This window comes from Grus americana, chromosome 3, assembly GCF_028858705.1.
Source record: "Grus americana isolate bGruAme1 chromosome 3, bGruAme1.mat, whole genome shotgun sequence".
Taxonomy (NCBI): domain Eukaryota; kingdom Metazoa; phylum Chordata; class Aves; order Gruiformes; family Gruidae; genus Grus; species Grus americana.
Genome location: NC_072854.1, coordinates 51,440,148 through 51,462,488, shown reverse-complemented (window position 1 = coordinate 51,462,488; position 22,341 = coordinate 51,440,148). Strand labels below are relative to the sequence as shown.

Sequence of the window (22,341 nt, the reverse complement as noted above, 5' to 3'; positions counted from 1 at the left end):
TTTTCATGGTTACTGTCAAATAACTTGTATTATAATTTGTGTTGTATGGTTTGTAATGAATAAACTGTGGAAAATGGAAGAATATCACACAAATTAAAATCTGATTTAATAATAAAGACATTAATCAAAAAGTCAGGTAGAGGAGATAAGTAAACTTTAGGAATGAAGGGAAAGATAGGTTGTAAAAATATTTTATATGGGAATTCTTTTCAGGATAGCATTGCAATCGCTGCCCAATCCTTTGCATAGGTTAGAAATTTATTACCTCTTGAGAGATACATCACTAGGATGCCATAATTAATTATATTGAGGTTGGAAAAACATATTTTTGGCCATTCTTTTGCTAAAACAGTATTCTTAGTCTGGTTCATATAACATTTATCTTTCTGAAGTCTTTTTGAGAGGAAAACCGGCTCTGAAAAATGGGTGATTGATCAGATTTGATGTGTAGTCTTGTTATTTGCCCTTCTACAAGGGTTTTGGAAAACCTCAGTTGCTGTCACTGTTTGTTCTCTGTGAAATACAGTGCAAGAGCAAGGTGGTAACTGGTTGCCAGGAAATCAGGAAAGTGCAGAAATGTTAGAATAAGCACTGCAAGGGAAAACTAGTTGCAGTTTTTAAAAACCCAGACTGAATGTGTAGGTTTGTGGAATTATGTGATGCTACTTCTGAATAGTAAAGATATATTAGCAAAGTGGTGTGTCATCATCCCCCTGCCCCATTGTAAAGGCTGTTCTGATATAGCCTTAGGTTTAAGAGTCTCTGTTAGTTTGATGAGAAACTTCTTCATCTTCTCAGTAACAGAAGAAATGTCTTTTCTAGTTGACCAAAAAGCGAATTCAGCGTGTCTTAAAATCTTCAGAAATGACAAACATTCCATATTGCTTTTTAGCAGGTTACTTTCTAGATGTGTTTTCAATTTAGTTGTTGGTGTTATCTGAGTGGATGAATGTTCCTTTATTTTATTGTAGGCCAAATAAGGAGAAAAATCTCTTCTCTATACCTTTCAATTGGCAGGAAAATGGTTATTAAATCTGTCTGACTGACCAAGTTTGACTACAGAGCTGCCTTTAAGAGATGAGAGAGCAGAGAACCTGATCGTCCTAAAGGAATGAGGTTTCCTTTAGGAAGATGCAGATACTAAAAACCAATTCAGATATGTTATATGGAAAATATACAAAAATAGCTGATACATTTAACATGTGCACTGGAGCTAAGTTGATACTGTATGATCTTAAGGTCAGCATTTCCTTATACAGTTGTATTAAAAATTAACAGTTTTCAGGCCCCATCCCTGGAAGTGTTCAAGGCCAGGCTGGATGGGGCTTTGGGCAACCTGGTCTAGCGGAGGGTGTCCCTGCCCATGGCAGGGGGGTTGGAACTAGATGATCTTTGAGGTCCCTTCCAACCCAAACCATTCTATGATTCTATGATTCTTGGTTTGGAAGTAATTTTACAATACTTCTTTCTTTCTATTTAAAAGTCCATGCCATGGTTTACCATATTGGTAACTATGAAATGGGAAAAATCATCATACTTGTATTTCTATCTATGTTCTTCAAGAAAAACGCTAAAGTTACTTCATTTTCTTTTGCTGGGAACCTCAAGAATTAGAAATGCAGTTACCCTAGTTTCTATTCCTTTATTTTAGTTAAAATGTAATACTTTTGAAAAGTCTTTTGCCAAGCTTTTGTTTCAGAATAATAATGTTATTTAGCAATGCCAGACCCCAAAATGAAAATATTTATAGAATAAATACTTTCTTAATCCTTGTCATAGGAGGAGGGTGGGGCAGATTTTTGTCCTCTTCCTGTCCTGACATTTGGCAATCTAATGGCTAGATTCTGTTCAGTGTCTTTTTACTTATTTTTTTTAAAAACTTATTTTATCTTTCTCTCGTGTGAGTTTGGAGCCCTCACAGTTCAGGGGCTGCATGCTTTAGAGAGATGGATGCCTGAAGAAGGGGGAAGGTTAAAGGAAGTGTAGAGCAGACTTGGAGGGATGTTTCAGTGTGAAGGACTGCTTGGGATAAAACTGATGAAAGTTGGGTGCTTGTGTAGGAGAATTAGAGGGAAAGAAGAAAGCCTGCTTAACCTCATGCTTTAAAATATTTCAGCTTTTTAATTTTCATGTGGAGAGTGCTTCACAAACTGAGGCAGCACTCCGAACAGTTCATGTAAATTATACCAGTTGTATTTTTGGCAATTCAGTCTGCCTCCCCACCTTGGTTATAAAATTAAACTTTTACCTTTCTTCCTAAGCTCTTTGGACAGTTTGGGTTTTGGTGTTTTGGTTTTTTGTTTTTTGGGGTTTTTTTTTTGGGGGGGGGGGAGATTGGGGTGGTTTGGGGGGTGTTTGTTTTTGGTGGGGGGTTTTTTGTGTGTGTGTCCATATCCGTCTTTATATGTTGCCTGCAGCTTTTTGTGAGACCTGTTTATACATGTTCCTGCCACAGACAGCTTACAGCAGGAAGGACTGATAAAGTAAAGACTTTTTTAACATTATTTTTTTCTTTTTACTTTACCTATGTAGTAACTCTGTAAGTGGAATTTCTCCAGCTAGAAAAGGGAATCCAAACTGGAAAATCCCAAACCTGAGAATCAATTGGGTCACTAAACAAAACTGAATTTTGAGTAGTTTTTTTAAAGTGGTACACAGAATTCTCCTCTTTTTCTCTTCTTCCTGATAGCTTTGGGACCTGTAGCACAGTTAACAAAGGACTGTTCTTACAAGTTTAATAAAATTAACATCTGCCTGGTTTTATTTTTTACTTTGAGAGGTCCATATATACCTCCCTAAGGGAAAAGCTGCAGCATGAGCTCAGTATGGTAATAGGCATCAGAACGTCTATGTGGAAAGGATAATATTAATAACATGGAGGAGAGGATCTAGTCTTGATTACTAACATCTAAATAAGCTGGAATTTTTAAAGAGCTTCTGAAGGAGTAAAATTATGATCTTTACATTCCTTTGAAAACCCAGCTTCGATTTAAAACCAGCATCGGTGACCCTAGAGATTTTGAATATATTCATCACAGAAGAAGGCGGCTTTAAAATTCTGCAGCATACAATGGCTTTTATGAAGCAATTAGTCTCGTGCTTTGGTCTTTCCTATGACTTCTTGTGATCCACATATCTGCCACTTAAAGGTTTTGGTTCTAGCCTTGAAAATGGTTTAAATGCGTTACAAAGTGCATTTCTATCAAAGAAACTACCAAGATTGTTCCAGATCAGTTTAACTACGTAGATCAAAAGACCAGAGTAAACTGTATGAAAGATAGGAACACCTCTTTGATGAGATTGGCCTCAGAATAAATTTCTGAAGATGATTATGGGTTTTGCCTTCGCTGACACAGAAATACGTGTTTACTGTAAGATTTACTAGTGTAAGTAGTGAAAGCAGTGTTTGTCTTCCTGTTTTCTGTAATTTTTCTTAGGTTTCCTTCACAGCAAGATGAAAGCGTCTGTCCTCACCCTGCTTTTGTAAGCTGGAGAGCATTATTCATCCTCTGGTGAAAAAGTGTTTCTGTGCAAATTATTTCCTTCAAGAATGTACTATCTGACTATTTTTAAACGTGCTAAGCGCTTTCACAGTTCATCGTGTTGTTTACATTAGGAACAGCATAACTCTTCTGTCTCACAGAAGTTGTCTTTTTCTTTGGGGGGAAAAGACAGAACTCTCTATACATCAAAAGAGCAAGAGACTTCCTAGTTGCTAGTCTACGTCACGTAAAAGTTACTCGCATTACATGGTGATAGACAAGTTGTAGGCTAAGTTCAAAGAGTTTAGACCAAATTACTGTAGGAGCTGGCTGTCAAATCAGCATGTGATCTTTTTCGTTTTCTGGAGATGGTCAGTAAAATTTCACCAAACCCACACTTCATGAAGGCTTCTATGAAAGCACATACTATACAGACATTGCATCCCTGAGTCTAGTGGCTGTTACATCAAATTCATCAAGTAACTTCTTTTCCAATGAAGGTCAAGCTGCAAATGAGATAGGCTGTTTTCCCTACTATTGAAAAGCTATTCCTGAACCTTCCTGTTCACAAGATGTCATCTTGCAGGGTAAATTTATCTATTATCACTTGTATCTGTTTGTTCTTGAACCATGATTGCCATTTAGTGTAATTATGTCTTTCATCTTTGGTGCTCACGCCTTTGTATTTTAGTGGATATCAATCTCATTTCCTTTCAATATTTGATTAGTTACAGTAATTGAGCAAGCTTTTTCTTCCCTGTTGAGGGATAGATTGTTTGCTCCTTTAATCACCCTTTGCCTCTTTCAGGGCGAGTTCATCTTTTTGTGTTTGTATGGAGAGAGAGGTGTTTGAGCAAAGGTAAACAAAACCGTATATAGTATTTTAAAAATATACCACAGAAGCCTTTTATGTATTAATATCACTGTATCCCTTTCTCTCTTGTAAATACCTCAACTAGTGTATCTAGCATGAGATTTACCCTCTTAATTTTCTTTGTTTTATAGTAATCCAGTTGTATCTTTTTGTCACTTGCACCTGATGACTTCTCGGGCTGTAGTGGAAATTCTTGGTTAGTTTCTAAATGCATGAATTCAGATTTTGTGCCATTTCTGTTATCCTTTGTTTATTCAGTCGTAGAATAAAGTATAGTAAAAGATGATGTATTATTGCACTCCTTTTGTTCATTGGGAATGCCACCTTTATTTAATCAAATAATTTCATTCACATTCATGATTTTGCTGCTAAGCTGGGTTGTATTAATTATCACAATACCTATTCTTTGATAACTCTGCAAATAGTTAATATATGGAACAACTTTACCTTGAAATGTTTTCTGTCAGCAGCTGCCTTTTTAGGTAGTTTCTTGCTCACATCAAACTTCTTCCAGCTGTCATCTTTTCCATCTGACAAAGTACTTAATGCTCTTATAAAGGTGAAATTTGAACATAGATCTCCTGCCTGTGCAAAACATCAGTTATCAGAGAAGAAAATCAGCATAGTTTGTTTCAACACATTTTTCTTTTATATTGTTTCAAAATGGGTTTTTTTGCGTGCTCTGGATTAACAGGTCTGCAAATGCCTTGACTCATTTTCCTGTCCCCTTTCTAAATGTATACGCTGCATTTGCTAATCATACGATGCAGCCTCTGAGTTCTACATGTATCTGACTTGTGCTAATTTTCACTTTTTTAAATGTGAGGCATTTCCATTATCTGTGTATTTGTTCTTTCCATGATCAGTATCGTAGCTGTCATTAAAACCTGAGGTAAAATATTTTAGATCTTTATTTTTGTCTTTAAACTATCTGATATCCCACTTTTACTTTCTTATTCTTGTACTTGTGCACTCTTGTGCTCCTTCTCTGGCTAGACAATCTTTTCTGTTTATTTTGACTTTCCATGCAAAGTCTAACTTGACTTGACTGCTGACACTTTGCATTTCCAACGCTTCAAGTTTCTATACCAATTCTGTTGTCAACTTCACTTTTTCTCAGGCATCAGACTTTCCCATCACAATCCCCACCCATCCCCTGCTATAAGAGACATTTACTTGAGAGTAATGCTCAGTGTCCCTCGAGAGAGAGCTTACTCGTCAGACAGCAGAAGAAATTACTAGCAGTAGTAGCTGCCTGGAATCCTACACACTGTTTCATGATATTTGGGCTATCCAGATGCAGCATTCTAAAATTTGAGACCAGTATCAACCAAGAGCTGTAACAAGCAAGGATGCTTGTATGATTCTCTTGACCAGAAGAATAATAAAAAAAAATCTGGTATATTTACAAGAAAGCCATTGTACAGGACAGTCAAAGTTGCACAGATGTCGACAATTCAGAATGATGTCCTTCTCAATGACTTTCTGCCCAATGCGCTTTGTGTGCTGTTACCAAGAAAGAAACGTACTGTAACTCACTGGAGAGACAGGCTTTTAATAGCGTTTTACTGCAAGTTGGCTATGATGGAACTTAAATTTTAGAGGAACAATAAGCTAAAGTACTATTAAAATATGATGCTGTGTTCACTTAGTAATAAACTCTAGCAGCTGCAGATCCTTTTTACGTTCAGGTTGTTATCTTGTAATAAAATGTTGTCAGGTACACTGGAATCTTTCAATTACTAGGACAGTATATTAATTTCTTCTTTCTAACTTTAGACTTGAATTAACCAAGTTTCCAAACTGATTTACTTCTGCACAAGACCTAAGAAAAATAGTATTGGTATTGTTTCATTTATCCGTTTTCTGCGTTTAAAGTTTATGTGGCAATCTGTGGTGCAGAAAAGCTGTAGATAATGATTTACCATGTCTCTGAAGTTGTTCTTGGTATTCTAGGTATGGCTAAAATGCACATTTGTGAAACGTGCTTATGGTGATGAATGGACATAGAACCATTTCAGAAAAAGGTGCATGACATAACTGTTAGATGTATGGGGCACGTGACAGCTAATAAAGGGAGTAGTGGAAGAGCGAAACTGGAAGGTGAGCCATTAGACTAAGCTACAGTCTTACCTAAATGTAGTCTTATGACATTCTTTTTTTTTTTTTTTTTTCCTCCTTCTGCACTATATCTCCTATTTGGAGAATATATTTAAAAAACTAGTTCTGCTCTTTTATTCAAATAATTTTAAATCAGGCTTGTTCTCAGCCCTCACAAAGGCGATCAGAATCCCCACCCCAGCCCTTCATAGCAGAAGCTGGCAGAAAAACAGAAGTGGCAAATCTAACGTGAGATGAGTTAGGTCTTTGTTTTCAAGTCTAGGGTTAGCTGAAGAACTAGGTGCTACCTGGCATCCTTTAAAGCAATACAGAATTCTGAAGCCGTTTAGACAAAAATTAATAACAGTATGGTTAGGTAGCTGGTATAGGAGTTAAATATTGACAAAATTATAGTCAAACATAAAAGTTGTTAAGGTAGTTAGTTGATACAACCGTGATGCAAGTAGCTTTAAATATACCCCTGTGTTTTCACATTAATGGCTTCTGCCTGTTTGCTTTAATGAAAATATTGTTTCTGAAGTCTCTGATTTCTTTGTAGCTAAACCTTAGATCAACCCTTGTCTTTGTAACACTTGTCTCAAATTTGCTGTCTCTGACTTTCCTTAGCTGCGTATTAGGTTCTGCCCTATCTTCCCTTCTGATCACGTCTTTCCAGTGCTTTTTGAATGACTGTCTGCATCTCTGCTCTTTTCGTACCTGTGGGTAACATGGGCTTGGTCCCTGTGGTCATCCTCTCTTCTGCTGCAGTCTGTCTTTAGAGGAGATTATTTTTAGACATAAATCTGACCAACAATTCTGTTTGTGACTCCTGCTAGTCACTTGTACCCTAACCTTGAATTTCTGATCTTGTCTAGTTGGTGTCTAGCACCACTGCAAGCCCAGCATAGCTAGAGCAGAGCTCCCATTCTTGACCCAGTGTCTTGGACTCGAGAGCGAATGTTTCCTTGGTCTGGCACCGGCTGCTGCGGCACTGGTAGTCTTGATGGCCAGAATGTAACAAAGCCTTTAAAATTGTTCTGGTTTGGATGCATGCCACCTCTTTCCACTTGAAGCTTTATATTTTACATGAAATTTCTTACAGTCTCCTGTTATATTAAGGTTGCAGCTCAGTAGAAGAGGAAGGTATAAAGGTCTATTATTTGCTAAAACTACAAAAGCACTTCCAAAGTGACTATCCATGGTAATTGCAAAGCATTCATTTAAGACAGACAAATGAGAATAACACAAAAACTGAGTTGTATTCCTCCTTAATTAACAAATTTCTTCATCTGTTGGAGGGCAGAATAGATAACACAAAAGCTTATTCAAATATTCTTAATAACAATTTATCGGTATTTTCTATTATACACTGTTTGATGGAACAAGATAATTTGACATGTTTTCAGTCTAGGTTTTGATATTGGTTGGTGTCTAATACAACTAAAGGATGAGTTTAAGTCAGGGAATCAAGTCCTTAAATGTTCTGTGTAAATTTTGAATATCCTCTTAAATATAACTATTAGATAAGATGTGTTTTGGTAAACATTCATGTCTCTGAAATGTTTTGCTTTGTAACTGCTCCTCTTGAGAGAAAAAAATGCATTGTTATTTATAAGGCTGCTGTAGCCCCTATGATTAAGCTATCAGGAACATCTCAGCATCTTCTAGATTGGACCTTCAAAAATAACCTTATTGCTTTTAACAAGTTCATTTATCATATGGCTTAGCAAATTACTAGGTTTTCCAAGCAGAACAGCCTTGAGAAGCAGGCAGGTAGAGTGTGTCTGTCACCAGTGTAAACAGACTTTGTTGGTTTGGGGGGAGCTCTTGCCATCTATGGCTGCAACTATAACCAGGCATCCAGTAGCTGAAAAATACAGCGACAGAACTTTTGCAGAGACTGTCTGTTGGCCTTTGAGAGCTCTGTATCGGCCTAAGGTCAGATACAGACGTTCTCTGTTAGAAACTCAACATGTGTGCTATAAAACTAACATAATGTTTTCTTCCTCATATTCTCATGTTTTTTACAAAAAATCAGTGTTTAAGATCATACCAGTAACAGTTTGATTTTTGTCACGTGAAAAATGCTGGGTTTGGATAAGGATGCTTGTTGTGTTATCCAAGTTGAATCACAAGGTCAGAACAATGTGTTAGAAATAACTTACTCATTGCAAATGTGTGTATGGCATTGTTTTGGATAAGAAATTTACCACTTTCTTTAATATGAAAGTATCCTTTTTCATGACTTGCATGAAAAGGAGAGGTTTCAGCCTTTAGTTATTAATCAGATTGTTCCGATAGGTGATGACCACTGCTACATACGTTTCTCTGGGTGGACTGGAATGAGAGCTGCAGAATATACAGTCTTGTTTTCATATAACACCTCCCAGTTAATGCACAACACTTCAGGCATTCTTTCTACTCTTATGCTGTACATAATATTTCTGTTAACTTCTTTATTACATGCTAGCATTTGATACGGAACTATATTCTCTTTGACTGCTTCTTACTGCAAAGTTTTACATATTTTGAGAGAATGCTTTATTTCATCCTGAAAAAAACCAAAACAAAACCCACCCAAACAAACAGCAAAACCAAACAAGTTGGAATTATTTTATATTGCTACTGCTGCCAGCAGTGTCTTTAAAAAAAATCTAATAGCATTAAAAAAACCCAATGTGCCCATGTGGTTTCTTCTCTCCCTAGTTTAAAAATTATCCTAAAATGAAAATAACTCTTTATTAAAAAATAAAAGAAAAAGGGCAGAGGCATCACATGAAATCCCTATTGGAAAATTGTTTTTAATATTACTAATGATAAGGTATACAACAACATCTCTTGATGCATGTTGAAGAGAGATAATTTTAATCTCTAGGGTTTTGTTAGTGTATAATTCCACAAGTTGTTACTATTTGTTAAATGACAAAATTATTTTTACTGTATTTTGTAAGTGATACCTGAGCGTTACTATTGATTGGTTCATTAGAGTGGAATTTCTTTCTTTTACAGCTAGAAATGCTTAGTGTTAGGGAGAGGAAGAAACAAAAAGAAAACATTTCCTGCATGGTAGAAAAAGCATTTAAATTATTTCATTTTCTGAAAAAGTGGAATAGATTTAAGCAATTGTAATATTCTTTAGAAGATTTCTTGTCTTGACAGATATCTGTATAGCCAAAGGATAATATAATTTAAAATTAATCCTTTATCCTTATTTTTTTCCCCTAAAATAAACATCTTGAGTCTTTTTCTGTAAGGTGAAAAAAGGGAAGATTCATTTCTCTCAAATATGCCTTGGAACCTGCTGCATTTACTGTTTTGCCATTATAAATTGATTCTGGGCAATTTATACACTAGTGCTGCAGATGCAAGCAATTTTCAGATAAAACACAAGTGATCAATCATTCTTGTGACTGCAGTATGGAGGGGGGGGGGAAAGAAAGTGATTCCATGGAAATGATATTTTTGGGAGTACTGCTTCCCAGCTCCTCCTGAGGACTGATTTAATCTGGCAGAAGGGTGACTTCAGCAGTGGTTCCTGCTTTAATGTGCTAATTAGTCACAAGACCTAGTTTTTTTTCCTGGCAAGCAGTAAATAAGCTTGGGTTTATTTCTGGATTACAGAACAGTAGTTGAAACAACCATCAGGAAAAGGGTTTTGGTAACCTCTTCTCTGAAAAAACTCATATTCTGAGAACAACAACGCCGTAAGCTTCTAGGCAAGTGAGGCAGGGATCCAATGCAAAAGAAAATTATTGGTAATACAGTAATTATCAAGATCAAGAACTGTGGTGTCCACACAAAGAATTAGACCAGCTGCACAAGCTTCATTCTGGCATCCTTGAATTCCCATGTTCACCTTTGAGGAGAGAACAGTGATGTTTGTGTGTAATAACATCTTCTAAGATCGAAGCTGAGGGCGAGTGGGATGTGTAGGTAGGATGGGCAGCTGTGTGCTGGGTGTGGGACCGAGAGACAGGTAGCTAGCGATGGGCAGCTGCACTTGCAGAACAGCAACCCATGCCTCGGGGGCTGTGGGTATCCTGATTTTGACGTTTTGAAGATAATGTGCTCAATCAGTGGCATCTTTTCTTCTAGGGCTTGTTTTAGAATTACTTGTTTGCTATTTGTGCTGGGTTGTTTTTGTGTTTACTGTTCTTAACAAGCACAGAAGTAACAAGAACTTCTCTGTTTCTCTGCAGCTTTTACGAGAGTTGAAGCACCCTAATGTGATTGCATTGCAGAAGGTTTTCCTGTCTCACAGTGACAGAAAGGTTTGGCTGCTGTTTGATTATGCTGAACATGATTTGTGGGTAAGTACAGATTTTCTTGCCTGTTCGAGGTAGCGTAATGTGAGCTTGTTCAAACTGAACTGTGTGGCGTACCTTCATATAGTGCAGAGATGCATACGTTTCTTGCGCTGTAATTAAGGATCTGATCTTGTTCTTTGTACACTTTAAAACCTGCAAAAGGCTATGTAGAATTTTTTAAAGTCAGATTTCATTTTGAAGCTCAAAGAATTTTTCTACAAGCTTTAATTGGAGTTAAAGAAAGCATTCCTAAATTGAGGCCTTCTGAAATAGTTTGGAAATGTATTTAATATTTTTCCTGCAGCGTGTGTGCGTACACACACACAAAAAGAGATGGACTGCTTTACTGAGTCCTCTCACTGAGATAAAGTGGAAGTGATCAACATTCAGTCGTCTAATTCTAAAGAGCAAATTTGTGACAGTATGAGGGGAAAGAAAATAAGAAAAAATAGTAAGTACTGGTAATTGGGCCTACTGATGGACTATCACTACATGGAAGAAGAGCAGAGACTTAGATGTCTGTTTTTAAGTTTCCAGCAAAATATGATACGATTTGATGTAATCTGTTGTAGAGGTCAACATCAATGTCATCATGAGTTGAACTCAGATACAAATATTCAAGCTCCACACCTATTAATAGGATGTGAGTTGCTTGGACCTGGATTTGTGTTTAAACCCAGAAGATATCAAACCTTTACTAAAGAGTAATCAATAGGTTTATAATTCCTTTGAAAATACTGGCAAGGAGAGGAAGTGGTAATATTAATTCCAATATTGTTTTTGAAGGCTTCAGTAATACAGAAGTTGCTATTAGTAATGTTACTGACAAATTGCTCAATTTTTTTGTACTTAGCTCTCGAGCTAATGAATATTTATTTGTAAATAACACAAAATTGTAATCTGGAAGGAAAGTAAACTTGGACCATGCAAAATGATACTTCTGGCTCAGAACAAGTAAAGTCATAGTATTTCATTCCCCTTCGTAGGCTTAAAAAATATTTAATTTGATTTCTGGCATGGGGTAGCAGCTTTGTATTTTAAAAGTTTTTTTTTCATCAAAGTTCAGTGTACACTGAGAGTTTGTGTATTTCTCACAACTGGTGACAGTGATGATGAATAGGAATGCAGCGGCTAAAATCCTCTATGGACAGAATTTATTTGTGCATCGATTGAGTTTACTCGTTTTATAGAACAACCACAGTGAACACGTTTTACTGCTACATTGAATGGCATGTTTAAAGCACCTTTTTTCTAGACTTTTCCATTTGAATTTATTTTGGGCACGTGTTTTGTACACGACATGGTGATTTTTTTCACATGATTTAATAGCTTTAGATAAAGAATCACTGCAGTCTAATGTTCTTACCACTTATCACATCTGACTGGGTATTGGTCATAATCTCAGTGAAGTTAATTATTTTCTATTACTTGAGACTGAAATGTTTGTTACCCTAGTTATTTGATGTGAACTGGTCTCCCACTTCCTAACTCTCTTTTTTTCTTTTTCTTTTTTTTTTTTTTTTGTGGGACATGCTACACAAATCATTTCTCCTTTCTTGTATAATTGCCTATGTTTCCTTGCTTCTTAAGCCTTTGTCAGGAATTCTTTTTCCTCCCTTGCATAAAGTTAGCCATGTTCAAGGCACTCTTCGTTCTGGCTTAACCTTGGTCCTCATTTCCTTTACCGTCAGCACTTCCCAAGCATCGCTCTTAATTCCCCTTTTGTCTCTTTTGCTCACTCCCAACTTTGTGTCTTTTTCCACGCTGCCTCCTACACATGGAACAGCCTCCCAATTAACGTACGTAAAGATCCTTCACTATCCTCCTTCAAAAACCTCCTGAAAATCCACTTATTTTGTAACGCATTTCAGTAATAACAACCACTTGTCATTCTGTCTGTGTTGTGTTGTGTTTTGCATTTCCTGTGCTTTACAGCTTGTGCCCTTTCAGCTCTTCGGGGTAGAAATCGTAGCAGGGGACTGGCACATTTTGTTATTGCTTAGCACCACGTGCTCCCCCAGCACTACATAAAACCAAAATAAGTCTATTCATTGCGGGTATTGGTTTAGAAGGATTTAAGTTTTGGAATTGTATACGTGTTGTCACTAGAGATATGTAGGTTCCCAGAGACCAACGGTTTCAAATGTAGGTAGCTTAGAGTTACGTACCAAAATTTGTCTGTAGGTATTGGTGTCATTCTTCTGTTCAAAGCTGCCCAGCTTTAGTAACTCCTATTGGCTTCAATGAGAAGGGTAAATGCTCATCACTTACAAACATCAGATTAATTAAAATCACTACATTTTCGGCTTCTGTACTGGAAACATTTGGCAAGAGATTAATAAACTATATTAGATACTATCTTCTGTTCATTTTGTAAGACTGAAAAAAACTGTCCCGTTCTAATGAGGAAAAGTGATGGTGCCAATTAAGCTTATTAAAAAGTTCTTTTATGGTGAGCAAGAACATTTTTGTTTTTCATTTTGCATTTAACTCCCAAGGATTAGGCTGCTCAAATCTGAAATTTGAGTATAGATAGCAGCATACTTTATAATTTGCTATAACTTCTGCTGATACCATTACCAAGGGATGACGAAAGCTATGCTAATTTGAACTACTTCTGACAGGTATTGGTGAAGACTTTTTATGTTTTCCTTGCCTACAAACATATTCACTGTTTCATAACTAAGCCTATCAAAGATTTTTCCTTCATCACCTCTCAAGTTACATTATACAAAACAATGCAAAGCCATTCATGACATTACAATAAAGAATGTCTAAGAATATAGGAATTCTTTTGACCAGTTGATTTATAACTCTTGTTTGCTTTAATCACCAACATTCTTAGTGTAATCTGCAAATTATTTCCTTATGATTTTTCTTGGCTATTACTCTCTGTCAACTGGTAAACTTCTTAGGCTGTTGGATGTGAGACGTGTTAATTTATAGTGTATTGTCTACACTGTCATCACTGTTTATATATGCTCATGCTATGAAGTAAAGGCAAAATTCCTTAGCTTGTACCTCAGTGTAAAAGGAACATCTGACGCAAGGTTAAAAATGCGTTATGTCCTGAGATGCCATTGAATATCTCGTACATTATAGGCCACATCCTTTCTTAATTCCTGGTAAACTGCTTCATTCTCACACCTTTGTATTCCAAATGTCTGAAACTTTCAGCTTCAGATGTTCATAGCCACAGAACCAACCATCTCCTGTTCCTTCTCTTGTGAGGGACGTGCCTTTTTCAATGTCTACTCATGCTTTTAATGCTTTTAATCCAAATTGTATCCAGTTTTTCTGCCTTGATTAATTTATATTGAGATAAGAAAAATGTAACTCAATTAAAAATAGCATCAGTTCCACTCATGGACTTCAGATTAACTCAGCTATGTGTTAAGTTACCTTTTCCAGTACACAGTCAGAATTTTATAGTCTTACAAACTATGCATGGATGAAATCTTTCCAAGAAAGTGTAATTCCTTCAACTGATATGTGTATTTTTCTGCTGTGTTCTTTATTGCCATTTAAAAAAAAAGTTGTTTTAAATGCATGAGTTTTTTTCAGTTTTATCACTAAGGAATAACTTATTTTCCTATTCATCTGTCATGTATGTTCTTATTTTACCTTAGTTTTAAGTTGTATATTGCTGTCCAGAACTTCCTATGTAAAGCTCATGCACTTTAAGACATTATTCTAATTTATATTAAATCCATTAAATGCATGGTGTTTACTTAATGGGAGTTTCCTTAAAGTTTGAATTAAGAGATCTGATCTGGAGGTGAATTCTATTTGTTGTCAGTGTGGTTCCTTTTAGCCATTGGAGAGGCTGCAGTACTTATAGCTTTTCTTTTGTTCCTAGCTAGTCTCCTATACTTTTACAGCATCAGCTTTTTAGTATTGGAAATGTTTTCTAAAGCACACATATTTGGTTTTAGTACTGCAGATAAGCTGTCTTCAATTGTACAGTCTCTATATTTTTAAATAGGATTTTTGATTCTAAGGAACACTTTTTGTAACTTTATGTTCTGAATTAATAGGGTGTCTACTTTTCTAGCTATGGTACAGAGTTAATTCTCTCTAAGTGTAACTTAAAAGCTATAAAATCGCCTATTCTGGAAATCTATGTTGTAACCTTAAAAAAAAAAAAATTAAGTAGTTTCTGATTTATCTCATTCTGGAACAGTGACATTTTTATCACAATAAAATGTGTTGAATGTGTTTTATAGCCATAAAAACATTGTTGGTTCTTAATGACCATTAAATAAATTATTAAATATGATTTGATAATATTGAATGTGATGATACATTCACTATCTAAGACCAGTTAAACCATGATCTGGGTATTTTTTAGGTGTGGTTAAATGTTTCTCCGTTATTAGATTTCAGTGATCTCTAAGAACTAACTGCTTAGCAGCAAATACCACTGAGTAACTTGGAGTAAAATTAATCTTTAAACTATATTTGATAATAATAAAAATGTATAGACAGACTGGCTTTGTATTATATGAAATACTTCTTATGAATATATTCTGCTTTTTTAAAATGTAGGATAGAGATTATAAGCATAGTCGTGTGTACCTAAAAATAATCATCAAGTAATAGAAAGGAGAGAATAATCTTCCTACATGTGAATTTCATGACACTAGCTGACATTCTCAATATACAAATACACACACTTAATTTCAGCTAACAACCTTTTGAATAATGTTCTTAGATGCTAAATGAAATTCTGAGGGTGTTGCATAATGATTTGTGCAATAAACTTGCACATTTGTTTAATCGCATAAAACTCAGATCTATTAGAAAACATTTATAGTCTTCAGATTTGGTGTAATCAGTTGTAATTCTTACTTCAACTAGGCTTCAGTTTAGCTTTTAGTCGTGAGAATAGTTCAGATGCTAGCTGATCACAAATATTTTTATATACATGAAAATACCTTTCTCAGTGTATGAGATTTTTTTCTCTTCTAGTTTTCTATAGTCATGTGTATGTTTTTCTTTTAATTCAGTCCTGCTCCATTAGGTGATTCTTCATGCAGCCTTTCCTGTTGTGTACGTATTTACCAAAATAGGATTCTGCTAGCTGGCAGAAATTTTCGAATATAAGATTTCTTGGGGCAGAAGGGAGTGGGCTGACATAGTTTTTGACTGATTGCTTTAAAGTTACAATTTTTATTATTGGCCATTGTTACGGAAAGTCTTTAGAACATGATTTATCGCTTCCGAATATAACAGATAGGGTCTTTTTGACGCTAAAGTGATGATTGGATTTCTTAGAGAGCAGTGCCATTCCTTCTTGATAGCTGTCGGTTCTGAGAATGTGTTTGTCGTGTCACAAAATTCACTTCTTCTGCCAAATTGTAGGGATTTGTAGGTTCATTTTCTATACCATGAAGCATAAGAATTGGAGGAGATCACAGGTATGAACAGACCTCAAAGAGGCAAGGGTACAAAAGCATAAAGTGTGTGAAGAATTAATGTGAATAGAGTGGCGTGAATACTGAGGGTTTCAGATATGTACTGAAAGGGTAGCTGAATTCTCATGTTTTTTTATCATCTTATAGAGTTATTTTGATATACTTAGATCTGAAAGATCTAGAAGACCTAGTAAGACCCCAGCAAAAGCTGGGAAAATTATACCGAATCTGTTTGTCTGCTCTGTGCTTCAAAGCTTAGGTATTTAAAGCAAGTTGGCATTAGCAACAGTTAGAGTATTAAAGCTCCTTTCACTGTTACTTAAAATGCTGACCTCTTGTCAATTGGAAAGGGTATTTTCATTAGGCACTTTGATTAATGACATTCTAAAGAAGATACTTGATGATGGCAGTCTACTGGCATTGTTTAGAGGGAGGCTGTTGAGGCATACTTCTTCCCCTCGTCTTTTGAAGGACTGCTATGTATTGATTACTGTAATGCTCCCAAAATTGAAGCATTAAGTGATCGCTGTAGAAATACTTTTACTCAATTTGTTTTAATTTTATTTTATTTTACTTGTGATATACTCTTGACAAAACTTTTTTTAGTGTCTAAAGCTTTGGCGAGTCCTGGATGTAGGCTTATGAAACTGTGATTTATTTTTGGAAGAGCAAACAAATGTTACTCAGGTTAGTTGGGTCTATCTTTGCTTCCTCTTTTTGAAACTTGTGCAAACAATGCATGTTTAGTTTTTATACCACCTTTAGATTTTGATTTATTTTTCCATAGTCTTTTAAATGCTTTACATTTAATGCTCAACAATATTTGTCACTTTTGAGTATCGATTGCTGAAGAGAGAAGGTGGAAATCCTTTTATGTTTAAAATGACACTTGAAGCCATATAATCTGAATCTTCCTCTTGACCTCGGCACAAATTTAATGTGTATCCAAGCCTCCATCTCTTTAATATTAAAATGTAATACTACTTTTTACTGGCACATTGACATAATTCTGGTTTATTCTGAAAGGTTGTATTAGGGATTGGATAGAAAGACAGGTTTTTACTAAAGTGTGGGAGCAAACAGATAATTTACTTCAGCAGGGAGAGGCATCTCTGATCGGATTGCATTTCAATTTGATGGAGATGCATGTAATTTTGAAACAAGCATTGCCTTAAGCAGAAGAACTCAAGAAGTCAGGTGTTCTAGGGGGTTGTGTCTTGAGGTCTATGGATCATCTCATGTCTGTTGAGGTGAAAGCTCATGCTGTAACTTCACGTAGTGAGATATACATAAAACTTCTCCTTCAGCTGGCTTCTACTTCCGTGAAAACTTTCCAGATCTGACTTGTTTGTTTGTTTTAACCTCTGTCATACTGAACAGCAATTCTTGGAATCGGGAATGGGGTGACACAAACACAGAGAGAGTATACTTGCATCAGTCTGACTTCCTTGGAAGCAGGCTAAAAGTAGAATCTTTTTGAATGCTCATTTAACTGCTGGGTAAATAATAGAGGTTTTCATGGAACAAACTAAATGAGTTTGCTCTATATTGTCATGCATTATGTTTACTTTGTTTGTGGTGGAGAATTTAGAAAATGTACGTAGTTCCTCATCAGCCAACATTCAAACCAATTTCAACACGTTAGGTAGCATAGAAGGCAGATGAACTACTAGATTGAATACTGTTTCATGAGCCACCTCTGTGTTTTCTTTTGGAATACTTAGCTTTTTCACCTCTTTATTATCATTTATATGGTCTTGGCTTTGCTAAAGCTCAAATGGTCTTGCAGAAATAAGCTGGTTCATCTGTTTTTCCCCTCAATTTTATTACATTTTTTTAAAGTTCCAAATTGGGAATATGCAGTTAGTAAATAAAACCAGTATTTCTAGAGGTTGCAAATAGCAAATTATAGCAAGCCTCTGGAAGCTTTATTACTCTTCTAGAATGTTAATAAATCTATACTTTTAATTTTGGTCAATGAAATATTAAATTAATTTAGAATACAGACTTAAAGCCACTGCCACAAAGTTGATGCCTTGTTCAAATTTAAAACAAAATACGTAAAAGGAATAGAAATACCTTTATGTTTATTTTCAAAAGCGAATACCTAATTCGCACACAATGTTTTTGGAATCCAGTCAGTGGCAGCATGTTTTTAAGATCTGGAAATCTGAAAATACAGTTGCACAGAAGAGAAAAGAGACTTGCCTACTTTTGCTGAATAGAATTCAGTATTCCTTGGAGTTTCCTTTACCTTGTACGACAAACATTTTGAAATCTCTTGGATATATCAGAAGGAGAGCTTGCATCTACAATGTTCTGATGAAGTCATTAAAATGAAATTATGGCTGGCTAACGTTGGGGATGGGTTTCTATTCTGTAGCGTGCAACTTATACAGTGCACACTGACAGTTATGACTTCCCTAAACTTTTGCTGAACGTGGCTGGGTATTTTCCAGTTGTGGCAGGGTGTTCTATCAGAATTGGGGAATTAAGTTAGCTTTAGGGAATGACAGTGAAAAAAGATGGTGAGAATCATAGACTCATAGAATCATAGAATGGTTTGGGTTGGAAGGGACCTCAAAGATCATCTAGTTCCACACTCCCTTCCATGAGCAGGGACACCCTCCACTAGACCATGTTGCCCAAAGCCCCATCCAACCTGGCCTTGAACACTTCTAGGGAGGGGGCCTCCACAACCTCTCTGGGCAACCTGTTCCACTGCCTCACCACCCTCACAGTAAAGAATTTCTTCCTAACAGCTAATCTAAATTGACCCTCCTTCAGCTTAAACCCATTACCCCTTGTCCTGTCACTCCACTCCCTGATAAACAGTCCCTCCCCAGCTTTCCTGTAGGCCCCTTCAGGTACTGGAAGGCCACAATTAGATCTGCCCGGAGCCGCCTTTTCTCCAGGCTGAACAATCCCAACTCTCTCAGCCTGTCCTCACAGGAGAGGTGCTCCAGCCCTCTGGTCAGCTTTGTGGCCCTCCTCTGGACTCGCTCCAACAGCTCCATGTCTCTCCTGTACTGGGGCCCCCAGAGCTGGACGCAGTACTCCAGGTGGGATCTCACAAGAGCGGAGTAGAGGGGCAGGATCACCTCCCTCGACCTGCTGGTCACACCTCTTTTGATGCAGCCCAGGACACGGTTGGCTTTCTGGGCTGCAAGTGCACACTGCCGGCTCATGTTGAGCTTCTCATCAATCAATACCCCCAAGTCCTTCTCCTCAGGGCTGCTTTCAATCCATTCCTCACCCAGCCTACAGTTGTGCTTGGGATTGCACCAACCTATGTGCAGGACCTTGCACTTGGCTTTGTTGAACTTCATGCGGTTCACACGGGCCCACCTCTCCAGCCTGTCAAGGTCCCTCTGGATGGCATCCCTTCTCTTCAGCATGTTGACCACAGCACACAGCTTGGTGTCGTCGGCAAACTTGCTGAGGGTGCACTTGATCCCACTGTCCGTGTCGCTGACAAAGATGTTGAACAGTACTGGTCCCAGTACCGACCCCTGAGGAGCGCCACTCGTCACTGTTCTCCACTTGGACATTGAGCCGTTGACCATGACTCTGTGAGTGCGACCATCCAGCCAATTCCTTATCCACAGAGTGGTCCATCCATCGAATCCATGTCTCTCCAATTTAGAGACAAGGATGTCGTGCAGGACAGTGTCAAATGCCTTGCACAAGTCCAGGTAGATGATGTCTGTCACTCTTCCCTTGTCCACCAATGCTGTAACCCCATCATAGAAGGCCACCAAGTTTGTCAGGCATGATTTGCCCTTAGTGAAGCCGTGTTGGCTGTCACCAATCACCTCCTTATATTCCATGTGCCTGAGCATAGTCTCCAGGAGGGTCTGCTCCATAATCTTGCCAGGCACGGAAGTGAGACTGACCGGCCTGTAGTATCCTGGGTCTTCCTTTTTTCCCCTTCTTAAAAATGGGGGTTATGTTTCCCCTTTTTCTAGTTGGTGGGAACTTTGCCAGACTGCCAGGACTTCTCAAATATGATGGAGAGTGGCCTGGCCACTTCATCCGCCAGTTCCCTCAAGACCCGCGGATGCAACTCATCAGGTCCCATGGACTTGTGCACTTTCAGGTTCCTTAGATATTCTCAAACCTGATCTTCTCCTGTAGTGGGCAGTTCTGCATTCTCCCAGTCCACGCCTTCTGCGACCTGGGCAGTGTGGCTCAAGCACTTGCCAGTGAAGACTGAGGCAAAGAAGTCATTGAGTACCTCAGCCTTCTCCATATCCTGGGTAACCAGGTCACCCGTTTCATTCTGGAGGGGACCCACATTTTCCTTCGTCCTCCTTTTATCACTAACATACCTATAGAAGCCTTTCTTGTTGTCCTTAACAGCCCTGGCCAGATTAACTCCTATCAGGGCTTTGGCTGGTGCTATTTGACCCTGCTCATCATCTTGCTACAAACTTGCCCATCTGACTTGACTGGATTGTGGAAATCAATCACAGAATCATAGAAATCCTCATGCCTTGTTCTTAGTGGCTATCCATTTAGGGGTAAGAGTCAGCAAAGAACTTGAGCATACCTGAAAGCTAGAAGCCGCAATGTCTAAAAGTACCTGGTTCCCAGGGAGAGCTGTAGAATGTCCTTCGTACCTGTGAGGATAGAAGTCTGTACTCCCAGCTCACGGGACAATCTCGATCCTGTGCTGTTCTGCAAAAAGATATATTGAATCAGAGAAAGGAAGAGTGTGATTTTGAAGCCTAGTGGTTACGGCAGTCATCTGGGAAATGTAGGTTACAATTCCTGTAATTCCCATAAATTATCCATACCTTCATTATGCAGAAGATTATGGCTGTTACATGCTGTACTTGAGGCTGCACTTTGGGACTACTCAGGAGCTAAGAAGCTAGTAGAGAATGCTTTGTTCTGTCGCATAGTGCAGTTGTGTATAAACAACATCCCAGTCTGTGCTGGTGCTTGCACCCAATTCTACACCTGAGGTCTTGGTTTTAAACTATTAAATCTTAACTGTTTTGACATGGAAAGAGTGCATCTCCCTGCCATAGCAGAAGTCAGCAGAATTGCTCAAGTTAAAACATTCCTTTAGCATATTTGCACTGGTATGGCATCCTTTGCTTTGGAGCTTTCTGTACACCCGATCTGCCTGATTTCCAAAACTTTTGTGAAAATGTTATGATCTTTCATTTATTTTGTTTTGATGGTCGTGTTTTTGAGTTTTTGTTTGTTTTAATTTGAAGAATATTTTTCCATAACAGTAGTAGGGCCATATAGATATATTTCTGAAAATATAAAGAAATAAGAAAAAGCTTGGGCTTGTTGCCTCTACTAGAAGAGATGCTGTTCAGCAATGACACCTATTTGCCCTTCTGTTTCTTAGATGGGCAGTCCATTCACATTATGGGTTTGTGCTAGTTATATATGTTAGCCTTTCTTCGTATGGCTAGTTGCATACAAGAAATTGGGTGAGCCACTTTGTTATACAAAACTCTTGAGAGTAGGACTTGGTCACAAGCACTGTGGATTCATTCCAATGGCATGGGGCAAATTCAGCTTTTCAGTTCCCTGTACTATTGACCCTGCAATATGGTTTTAGTTTAATATTTGTTCAGTTCTCTAAACTGTGATGGGGTGAAGTTTGCAATTTGATGAATATAAACTTCTGTAGAGTAAATTGGCAAGAATTTTTATTTGCTTTTGTAGGAGATTGAATTTTATCTAATGGTGATGTTGCTTGCTTAAAGCAAAACCATGAGTTTTAATTCATTTCTGCAATTCAACAGCTCCTTCAAGAAAGGAGTGTGCTTTCTCAGCCTTTCTGACTGGGACAAACCACCATCAGAGCACAACGATTTACAATGTGTCTAAGTGATATTTCGGAGGCAGATAAGAGCAAGCTCTGCCGTCTTCTGGAGCGTGAGCCAGCTTTGCGAAGTGTGGTGGTGAGCCTCAGCTGGCAGGTCTGGCTGGGTAACTTAGCTTAGTGTTGCGCTGATTTAGTTGTGCTAGCTCTGGTTTAGAGGTAACCTGCGTACGTAAAGCTCAGCAGTTCACCTCAAAAGTTCATCTAGGCATTCCTGTGGAAGGAGAAGAAGAAAGAGGGATGCTTCCGCTTTAAGCTGCCACAGGAAACCTTCCCCTTCTCTACCTTGGTGTAAGCTTTGCTTTGCCGA

General features: G+C 37.6%; 1 protein-coding gene across 1 annotated transcript in view; it reads left to right on the top strand.

Moving 5' to 3' along the window:
- Nucleotides 1-22,341, top strand: part of CDK19 (cyclin dependent kinase 19) — a 130,890-nt gene that overhangs the window by 38,986 nt on the left and 69,563 nt on the right. Inside the window, exon 3 of the mRNA XM_054819815.1 lies at nucleotides 10,656-10,766. Coding sequence (XP_054675790.1) covers nucleotides 10,656-10,766 — 111 coding nt within the window. The remainder of the gene's footprint in view (nucleotides 1-10,655; nucleotides 10,767-22,341) is intronic.